The sequence below is a fragment of the Trachypithecus francoisi genome, unplaced genomic scaffold, assembly GCF_009764315.1.
Source record: "Trachypithecus francoisi isolate TF-2019V2 unplaced genomic scaffold, Tfra_2.0 Lachesis_group14, whole genome shotgun sequence".
Lineage (NCBI taxonomy): Eukaryota > Metazoa > Chordata > Mammalia > Primates > Cercopithecidae > Trachypithecus > Trachypithecus francoisi.
In genome coordinates, this window is record NW_022681459.1 from 42,158,413 (window position 1) to 42,169,228 (window position 10,816).

At 57.2% G+C, this 10,816-nt stretch overlaps 1 protein-coding gene across 6 annotated transcripts in view; it reads left to right on the forward strand.

Annotated features, from left to right (window-relative positions):
- The window catches only part of DGCR2 (DiGeorge syndrome critical region gene 2), an 87,074-nt gene extending 77,985 nt beyond the window's left edge, over positions 1-9,089 (forward strand). For 5 of the 6 annotated variants that reach the window (XM_033232984.1, XM_033232985.1, XM_033232986.1 and 2 more), the window contains 3 exons: positions 3,463-3,615; positions 4,141-4,377; positions 6,280-9,089. In XM_033232984.1, coding sequence (XP_033088875.1) covers positions 3,463-3,615; positions 4,141-4,377; positions 6,280-6,536 — 647 coding nt within the window. In that variant the 3' untranslated portion in view covers positions 6,537-9,089. Of the gene's footprint in view, positions 1-3,462; positions 3,616-4,140; positions 4,378-5,968; positions 6,089-6,279 lie in introns of all 6 variants that reach the window. The other variant, XR_004442329.1, reaches the window with a different exon arrangement.
- The last annotated feature ends 1,727 nt before the right edge of the window (positions 9,090-10,816 follow it).

The window sequence follows — 10,816 nt, forward strand, 5'->3', positions numbered from 1 at the left end:
GAAATAGCTCCACACTACATATAAGCAAGTGACCTCTCTCCTTTTGTTTGTTTGTTTGTTTAAGACTAGTCAAGTGCAGTAGTGAGAACAGGAAAAAAGTAGAACAAGGAGTTTGATCTGTTAACTGACTGTGAACAGTCAATTGAGATAACTCACTACCGTCATCTTTGACAAAGGTGCAAGGGTGGTTCAGTGGAGAAAGGAGAGTCTTTCAATGACTAGTGCTGGGACAGCAGGACATCCATATGCCAAAAAATACAAACTTACACTATCCTTCCTTCTGTATGTAAAATTTACTCAAAATGGTCATAGACAGAACTGTAAAACCTTGAACTATAAAACTTCTATAGGAGAAAACATAGGAGAGAAATCTGTGACCATGGGCTATACAACATTTTTAGCTTGATCCTTAAAAAAAACACAAATTCGACTTCATCAAAATTGAAAATTCTGTTCTTTGGAAGACACTGTTAAGGAAATGAAAAGATAAGCCCCTGACTGAATCAAAACAAATATTTGCAAAACACACTGAAGGTCTATACTCAGAATACACCAAAACTCAATAATAAGAAAACAAAACAACCCTATTGAAAAATGGCTTTAGAAGAAGATTTACTTTATTACACTTTACAAAAGAAGATACAGGATGGCAGTCAGGCACCTGAAACGATGTTCAGTATTGGCCATTAGGGAAGCAAACTAAATCCACATGGGGTAGCACCCCTGCTCAGAAGGCTGAAATCATGAAACTGACAGCGCCAAGTGCTGGCCCAGGTGCACAGCAGCTGAAACTCATGCTGCCCTCTGCCCCTGCTTGCTCTGCTGCTGTTGGGCAGCCCTGATATGATGAGGTTCCCAGAGGCATGTTGAGGTGTTTGGCTGGTGCAGCTGCCAGGCACAGAGCCCACATTGGGTTCCTGGTCTCAGCTTCGGATCCCTGCTGACCTTCTGCTCCCCTTGCCGTCTCTGATGGAGATTTTGAAACTGTTAGGAGGTAACCAAGCTCAGTGAAACGGTGAGCTCGTTGTCATTGGAATTCTTCATGCACAGGCTGGATCCTCTCTCTGGGAGCTACAGGATAGCTCAGAGACAAAAGACAACCCCAGCTGTGCAGCCCAGAACTCCATGGAGGGAGCAGCCCTATCAGGGGGCCTCTGGGGTCCCTGGGCTGGCCTCTGGCTTCTGGGGCAGGCTCTGTTCTTTGTGCTTGACTACAAGTGGCTTAGTTCTGAGAGATGATTATTTCTGGTCCCCACCTTGAGGTACACTTGGGACCTTGACCATGTCCTTGGGTTTATTTTAGAACTGATTTAAGAGTTAGTCATTGCAAAGGGGCTGCTTCCTTAGGAGCTCCCCTGGTATCTCTGAACTGGCCTCCAATGAACAGGCACATTGCCAGTCCCTGGGCCACTGAGCTTTCGCCCACTGATGAGAGTGCCCTTGAGACTGGAGGAGGGTCAGAAGCATCAGAAAAAGCAGCTACTTGGTGAGAGGATGTATCCTTCTCACATGTTCACTTCATGTGTTGTCAGCAAGAAATGCAGCTTTCGGAGGTGCTTCCTGGCCCCGTGGGAGGAGGGCAGGAGCTGGCGCTGCCATCTCTGTGGGCATGGAGTGTCCTGGGCTAGCAGGAATGACTGGAGGGCTCTGGGAGCCCAGCCACTCACATGGGGGTTGTGAAGTGTCTCCTTGGGGCAGGCAGTGGGAGTCCTGCCTGCCAAGATTGTTGCAGAGGTGGGAGTGGCCATTCCTAGCTTAGCAGGCTCCCTGCTGGTGTGGGGTCCTCCTCCTTCCAGGAGCTGATGGGTCACTCCTCGTTCTGAAGTCTCCCTGGACTTCACTCTTGGTCTGTGGAGGCAGCTACTTCTGGGACCACTTCCTGGTTCCGCTATTCTGTGACTTCTGTGAGTTGCCAGTTTACCTAGGTCAGGAGTGCATGGAAGTGCCAGCATGGTATAGATGCATAGCTGGCACAAATTCTCCCTTCATGCCTGCTGCCACTCACATCATCTCTGCCTCCCCATGGGCAGCTCATAGCGAGCCCCTAGCCTGGTGTGCACTGCACCAGGGCAGGGTGTCTCACTCTTGGCACTGTTGACATTTGGACCAGATATTGTGTGATGGGGGCTGTCCTGGAGAATGTTGAGCAGGACCCCTGGCCTCCACCTGCTGAATACTAGTAGCATCCCAGCCAAGTGGTGGCCACGAAAAGCATGAAAGGGTCCAAGAAGAGCAGAGGAAGGCGCAGCAGCTTAGACCCGGTGCTCCTTGGTGTCTAGCCTGGCTGGGACTCAGCTTCATGGCCCCTTCTGCCCACTCACCCAGCAAAGAGGTGGAGTCGGGTCCACCCAGCCCTCCTACACCTATGCCTGGTGCGTGTGTACCCAGTGTGTGGGTGTGGCTGAGCCAGGAGAGCATCTCAGTGGGGAGCCTGTGGGACCCAGTGCTGTGTCCAGGTGTCATCTGCACGTGTGTGCTGGGGCTGGGTGCATCAGGGGATGCACATTTTCTCTGCCATGGCTTGTTAAGGATTGAAGTGACAGGCTTCGCTCCCAACCACAGCAGAGGCTCATTTGTGAAACGATACCTGAATTGACCGTGCGGCTGCCCACAGGGGCTCACACTGTTCCCCCACATAGTCCATCAGGGAGTTGTGGCAGTCTGAGTCCCAAGTGTACCTTGTACTGTCGCTTCTCCCAGTCTGTTGCTACCTGGTCCAGGCCTCTGTCATTCCCTTCTCTGCCGCGGCAGGTCCTCCTCCTGGCTTCCTGACGCCCTATGCTACTCTCTTGCAGCCTGTCCTCCCCACGGCAGCCGCCCAAGCCATGCTCCGCAGGGACGCCACCCCCACTCCAAACTGGCAGCAGCTGTCATGGCCAACCTGGCCATGGCCAACCTGCCTACCTGGCCAACCTGGCCTCCCACCAGGACAGGGCTGTCCCTCACCTCCCCCTGGCTCATCTTGTTGGGCAACTGAGCACCTTCCTTCCAAGTGCCCAGGCCTCAGACAAAAGGAAAGCTGCTCTTGGACGGATATGGGTGGTGGCCTGTGCACAGCCCTGGCCCCTGGAAAAGGATGTGCACCTCTGCAGGAGGGCCACTCCCCAGCCGCACCTGGGGCATACAGCGCGTGAGCGCAGCCTGCGAGGAGTGCTGGTCCTAGGACAGGAAACCCCACTTTGCTCCAGTGATGGTCAGATGGGCGTTAGCACACAGCAGCCCCGGGGGCCAGGGTGAGATGCTCTTCCTGACCTGAGATTCGCTCTTCTGCTTCTGTGCTGTCACCATGTTCTTGATTTTGAGTGGCCTTATTTCACATGTATCCTGAAGATGGTTGAGTGCAGGGAAACACCTCGTGCCTCGTCCACACAGCCCGCCTGGGCAGGAGGATGACAGCATCCCCAGCCCAGCACGAGGGTGGTCCCCCTTCTCAGATCGGCCATTTCCTTCCCTCCCCGTCAGATGGCAACAGCCTATTCGACTCCATGGCCAGCGGGATGCGCCTGGTTGTCAGCTGCATCTCCTCCTTCCTCATCCTGTCCCTGCTGCTCTTCATGGTCCACCGGCTGCGCCAGCGACGCCGGGAGCGCATCGAGTCCCTGATTGGAGCAAACTGTGAGTGCCCTCTGAGGGCCACAGCCCTGGTCCCCATCCCCACCCCAGGTCACCCCTGTCTCCGTGAGCTCCCCATCCCTGGACAGAGAGGGCAGAGGCAGGTGGAGGGCCCCGGTCAGATTTGAATGCCGCATGTTGTGGGGTCTGTGTCCTCACCTGTGGGCCAGGAAAGTTCTTGCCAAGACCCTCCTTACTCCTCCCAAACCACAGGGTGGGCAGAACTCGGAGGCCTCTGAGGGTCAGAGGCCTGGATCACCCCCCTGCTGGAGGGTTGTGGGCAGCCAGAGGCTGGGTCTGGTAGCAGTGTCAGCCCAGAGGGACAGATGGGTGTGGTGAGGGTGGGACGTGCCACGGAGCACACCGGGGGTCTCATGGGGATGCTGAATGTGGCTGAGGGGTAGGCAGCGGGGCCAGGTGTGTACACTCAGGTACGGCAGGCCCAGCCTGAGGGTGGGGGGCTCAGGAGCCAGGCAGCCTGCCCCCAGTGACTTGTCTCTGTTCCCGTTCCACACTTTGATGGCCCAGTGCACCACTTCAACCTCGGCCGCAGGATCCCTGGCTTTGATTACGGCCCAGACGGGTTCGGCACAGGTCTCACGCCGCTGCATCTTTCTGATGACGGAGAGGGTGGGACTTTCCACTTCCACGACCCTCCACCTCCCTACACGGCATACAAGTACCCGGACATCGGCCAGCCCGACGACCCCCCGCCGCCCTACGAGGCCTCCATCCACCCGGACAGTGTGTTCTATGACCCTGCAGGTGCCTGACTCCCCAGGGAGAGGGAACACCTTGTCAAGTAACCTGGCACGTGGGGCCAGGCCCAGCACTCCTGCCCAGCTGCAGAGGCCTGGGGCCTCACTTCTTTCTGGCTTTGTCTTTGGTTTTTCCTGTAAGGCTTCTCCTGGGGCTGCCCGTGCAGAAGGGATCCTGATCTCCCTGCCTGGCCGCCCCTGGCAATCTGTGCAGAGAGCTCTGAGGAGGCCTGAGACCCCTCCCTCCCTCCCTTCTGTGAGCACCTGTCACCTGGGCAGCCCTCAGGGCCCTCATCCCAGCTCTAGAGACCTGGGGAGCCAGGCACCGGCAGTTGTGAGCACAGGGCTGGCCCAGACCCAGGAGCCAGTCACTTGTCTGTAAAGACACATAAGCTGGAGACACCATGGTGACAGCCCCTCGTGTCATGTCAGGAGGCAGCTCTGTGAGGTGGGAGGAAAGCGTGGCTTCTGTGCCACTGGCCCGTAGTTGGAATCTGCCACCCATCTGACAGTGGCACCATTCCTCAAGGCTGCGTAGCTAAGGAGAGGCAGGCCCCCAACCCCTGGCCTGTCCCTGTCTCTGGTGAGCAGTGCAGGTGTCCCATCCCATCTCCCTGTGCATTAGGCCCCCTAACACACACAAACCTGTAGTGTACTTGGCAGGCAGTGCCACCCCAAGGCGGCTGTCTCCTTGCACGCCCGCACATCTCAGCAGAATGGGCATTGTGAGGTTGGTGCTGCTGTGCCAAAAGATCCGAGTCCTATTTGGTCAGCTGTCACAGCTCTTGCATGATCTGGGGGTGCAGAAAAGACTTGGATTTGACCCCTGCCTTCAGGACACAAGGTTGTCACAGTCTTCCAGGGTAGGACCAGCTTCCTACAAGGGATGCCAGTGGGTGGCAGCAGATCCCAGATACCTCAGTGGGCCAGGCTGCAGAGCAGGGTGGGGGCTGTGAGGGGCTGACCAGGAGGGAGATGCGTAAGCTGTTAGCTTTCAGACAGCATGGCCTGTGGTAATGACAAGCAGGCAGCCCAGGCACAGTGGCTCACACCTATAATCCAGCACTCTGGGAGGCTGAGGCGGGAGGAGGGGTCTCACTATGTTGCCCAGGTTGGTTTGAGAGCAGCCTGTGAGACCTCCATCTCCACAAAAAATTCAAAACTAGCCATGCATAGTGGGCACACCTGTAGTGCCAGTTACTGGGCAGGCTGAGACTGGAGGATCACCTGAGCCCAGGAATTCTAAGCTGTCATGAGCCATGGCACGTCACTGCACACCAGCGTGCAGTCTTTTAAGATCCTGTCTCTTAAAAAAACAAACAAACAAACAAGTAATAAAGATCGGGCAAAACAAAGCGAGTGGACTCCTTACCACACAGCCTGCCTTGGATCAGAGACACCTGTGTGGTTTCCAGGCCGCTCCCTGCAGCCCTGTTGCCCACACGACGGTTGTCACATTCCAGCTGCAGTCCTGAATGTTGTTCCACCCACCTGGGGCCAGTGCCTTCCTAATGACAAATGCCCCTGACTTCCAGCTGAGCCGCGTCTTCACCCGTACTGAGTCTGAGACAGTTTCCCTTTGGGCCCCTCTGTTCTAGTGACTGCTGGTCAGTGTGTCTCCCCAACCTGACACCGATGGTGGGACAGGCGTGTGTCTGCCATTTGAGATGTGTCCTGCACCTTGCGTATACCAGGTTCCCAGCCACAGGGAGCAGTAGGTACAACAGGGGTCATGTGGGGCAGGCTCCTTCAAAATCTGAGGCCCAAGGGAGCCACCCAGGTGTTGCTCGCCACCCAGCTTCACAGGGGCGTTCAGGCAGGAGGAGTGTCTCCTGGTTCTGCCCAGCTACCCTGCATCCTCTGTCCAGGCCTGTATCTGTCTCTGACACCCTTCTGTCTCTCCCTGCAGACGATGATGCTTTTGAGCCCGCGGAGGTCAGCCTGCCAGCCCCTGGGGATGGTGGGAGTGAAGGTGCATTACCCCGGCGCCTGGAGCAGCCTCTGCCCACTGTGGGGGCCTCTCTGGCAGACCTGGAAGACTCTGCCAACAGCAGCAGCTCCCTGCTTGTGCCCCCTGACCCTGCCCAGAGTGGGAGCATCCCAGCTGCAGAGGCACTGCCAGGGGGCGGCCGCCACAGTCGCAGCTCCCTCAATACTGTGGTGTAGACGGCCCGGCCTGTACCCCAACGGTCTGGGAGCACCTGTCTGTTGTCGAAAACACCGGTCCCTGGGGAGACTTGAAAGGCCCCTGTCCCAGCCTGGACGCTGCGCACTGCCGCACATCACTGGTGGGCATGCGTGTGTACATAGAGACCACAGCCCGCCTCCTGCCAAAAGAAGTGATGGCCTGCACGGAGCTTCCTTGAGGGCTGCAGAAACATGCTTAGCTTTGGATCACTGTCTTCGCCTTTATAAATGGCAGAAGAGTGACAAAATTCGTTCAGACCACACATTTTAGAGGCAGGGAATGAAGAAGGTATGGGCCATGGCCACACCCAACGCATCTGTGGTGCGCCTGCTCGCTGCAGTGTGCTGTCCAGAGACCTGCTGACCCAGTCTGGGATGGGCACAGCGGGGGCTGCCATGGTGCCCCTCGCTGGCCACCCGCAGGAGGGGCCTCTGGACTGTCGGTGTGGTGTAGGCAGTGGGCCTGCTTCAGGGAGGCAGCCTCTGAGATTGCCACAGTGGCTGCACTGAAGACGGCCCCACAAGCCCAGTTGTGAATATCAGGGTGGCCCTGCCCCTGGCTGGGAGCTCCCTTGGGGCTCTGGAAGCTGAACCCGAGAAGGAGAGCTTGGAAGGAGGTTGAGCTCTTCACTGTGTCTTTCCATCTGGGCTCTGCAGCCTAGCTCTGCGGCAGGAGGCCTGACCCCACCCCGTCGATTCCTCCCAGCATTGCTGTGCATGGCTCCCTCAGGAAGAAGCTCTGGAGCGGGGCTGTGCTCTGCTGGGCTCTGGAGACTGAGCTGCCTCCTGTCTCCACTCTGGAGCCCTGGGCTCTTGCCTCCTGTTGAATTGCAGCAGGGCCTGCCCCGACCCTGTTTTTGCCAGAAAGGGTTGCTTCATTGCAGGAGGGGTGGCTGAAACCACCATCCTGGGCTGCATCTTTCTCCTTCAAGTCCACTCCTTACATCACCGCCACTGCAGCAGCTCAGTGCCCAGCGGCCGCATGCACACCTCCGGGCCCCTCCTCAGCAGCGCAGGGGCTGGGGGCCCTGCCTGGGACCCTTTTGCCTGAAGGACCCTGTTGCCTGCTCCTGGGCAGTGGTCTTGTTGCCTGACACAGGGCCTTTAACATTTCTGAGGTTTGGAGATGAAGCGGGTTCTGTGCGATTTTTAGCACATCCATCTTTTCTACGTTGAATGTCTGGATCTTTCCTTTATATGTTTGTGTCTCTGTGTGTGTATGTGGCCAAGTGTTTGCAGGTGAGGGTGGCACATGGAACTTTGCAGGTCAGTGGGGGCCCACTCTTCCAGGGTCATCGACATCCTGGGCTGTGCTGAGGCAGGGCTGTCTCACTCAGTCTTTCCAGACCTGCAGGGGCAGCACTTGGGAGGCCTGGCTGAAGCATGCAGTTCTGTGGCGCTGCTCAGGGACAGACTCCATGCACAGTCCACTTCTTGACACATTCTCACACTGTGGCTGGAGACCCATTTTTTCCATCCTGTGTGGAATGAGAATCTTGAGTTACCCATGGACAGACTTGACCTTTGTGCCAGAGCTGTGAGTGAGTTTTGTCACTGAATTGCCTGTCCCTGACCTTGGCCTGCTGGAGCATGATGCTAGAGGCTGTGTGCGGGCAGGCTTGCGCTCCTCTTGGAGAAGGGCTGCTACTTCTTGAGAAGGAAGTTCTGGCCACAAGAGTCCCCCACTGGCTGCAGAAGACAAAGCAGGAAGCACGTCATGTATCCCACATGCACTGGGGTGTGGCAGCCAGGTTCCAGAGCAGCAGGCATGTGCGTTATGGGTGCCAGGTGGCCAGTGAGGGCCTGAGGACCATGCAGCAGAGTCCCCCATGGGCCTGAGCCTGAGAGCTTAGAGGGTTCCTGCCTGGCCTCAGAACTGGGTGTGCAGGACGGTGGCTGGCACGAGGTGTGTGGGACTGGGATGCTTCCTTTGGGGACCAGAGGAACATTAGAGCCAGTCAGACGCATAGGGGGCAGCGAGGCAATGGGGTAAAGTGGACCATGCAGGCTGCAGAGGGTAGGCCTTGGGCTGGCTAGGGGTTACTGGGTGACCCCTTCCCCGTGCGCCTCCACAAGCACTCAGGCCACTGGCACATCAGGCCAGTCAGAAGGGCCACATGGCAGAGCTGCCTGGAACACCACTGCCTCTGTGGCTCCAGGAGGCCCTTGGGGGCGTGAGGAGAGCTGGACTCGCTCATCTGTCCTTGCACCGCCATCCAGAATGCCCCCTTTGCAAGGCCTGCTGCAGCTCCCAGTCTGACCAGCAAGTCCCGGGGCCACCCTTGCCGAACCTTGTGCTCCAGGGGTCCTCCTCCCCTAGGACCACCTTGCCACAGTTTTTTGGAGACCAGGTGCCCTCTGACCTGCCATGTGGAGGTGGGATTTGATACTGTACATTGTCTTGATGCCTTTTTTTTTTTATGTTTTCCTTTCATTAAGGGTTTTTAGTTTTTGGTTGGGTTGACACTAACTTTTCTTAAGATGCTGTGAGAACCATTTCATCCAAATGCCAAATAAACTTGTGTTCTGGAAGAAGCATGGTCAGTCCTTGGTGTGACCCCCACGGCTGCCACAGGCTAAGGTGGAAGAGACTGGGTACCCACCTTTCAGCAGAATGCTCCTAGGGTTTGCAGCCCTTGCAGGCGTCCAGCAAACCCCCCGAGGACCAGGCAGAGCTGAGCCTGGAGCCCCCAGGTAGGGTGTGCAGGGAGAGAGCAGCCCTGAGCTGCCTACAGCTATCCTGCAGCACCCAGCCTCGGGGCATTGGCTGCTGCCTTGGCAGGTGTTGCTGACTTGCACAGGATCCACATAGAGGCTGCTTGACACCATCTGGGAGCTGGCATGGGACAGGGTGTCCAGGGCTTGGAACCTGGTCGTCAGCCCCATCTGCTCTAAGCTCCCCTCATCATCCAGGTGGCTGGAAATAGCCCCTCCCTCCAGTCCAAGTCACCTAGTGTTACAAAGTAGCCTAGGTCCTCTGCAGCCTTTTCACACATGTTCAGCGGTGCCATCTCTGGGTCTCAGAGGGTAGGGGGCCCAGGAAGTGTGATTGCATGCCCTGCTGTGGGGGCATTCCAGGTGTGTATACTTGGGGGAAGTCTGGTGGCCAGACACGAGAGGGATCAGGGTTAGGAAAGGAGCTGGTAAGTCCCTTGGCAGGGATGGGAGCCTCAAGTATGCGGCCCCTCATTTTTTTTTTTTTTTTTTTGAGACAAAGTCTCGCTCTGTCACCCAGGCTGGAGTGCAGTGGCCGGATCTCAGCTCACTGCAAGCTCCGCCTCCCGGGTTCACACCATTCTCCCGCCTCAGCCTCCCGAGTAGCTGGGACTACAGGCGCCCACCACCTCGCCCGGCTAGTTTTTTGTATTTTTTTTAGTAGAGACGGGGTTTCACCGTGTTCGCCAGGATGGTCTCAATCTCCTGACCTCGTGATCCGCCTGTCTCGGCCTTCCAAAGTGCTGGGATTACAGGCTTGAGCCACCGCGCCCGGCCGGCCCCTCATTTTTTATCCCATCTTCTGGGGCAGGAGTGGAGTGGTGGTGGTGAGTCCTGGGCACACAGGTCACTGTCAGCACTCTGGACAGAGCCCCGAGCCCTGCCTCTGGGTAAGGGCCGTCTTCCCATCCCCAGTGTGGGTAGGGCCCTGCCCTCTGGCGATTGGAAAGAGGCGTGGGGTGCAAAGAAGTCCCCTCCTCTGACCTCCTGCAGGGCTCCGTCTTGGCCTGGATCCACGGGGCGGGGGGACCCGGGTAGGAGGCAGGCTGTGGTCTTGGGATGGGGTGACAGTTCCAGGCCCATAGTGGGGCAAGAGATCCTACACCTTCCTCCTATCCTTGCCCCGAAAGTCATGGGTGCTGGGGTCCAAGGTGCCCTCACTATTTTACCTTTCTTGCTGGTGGCTTTGACGTGTCATTCTGGTCCCCAGCCTCTGTTTCCTGGACTGTAAGTGGGGATAATAATAGGTCACCCCTCCCCTGCAGGATTAACCTCAGCGATTGTTGCTGGCACTCAGTGCAGCCCTGGGACCAGAGCGCACCTGGGTGAGTTTGGAGAGCTTGCTGTCTTCTTGGTGGTTCTGCCTGGGGACTGCCTTGTCCCACCCTCTCCTCAATAGCCATGCCCCTAGCCCACCTAGCTAATGAATACATATGTAGCAGCCAGGCCAGCAGCCTGGCCACTTTCTAGTCTTTCCTAGCTGCGGCTGCCACTGAGCCACACGCGCCCCTGGCATCGTGCTCGCCTTCCTTGTGGTGCAGCTG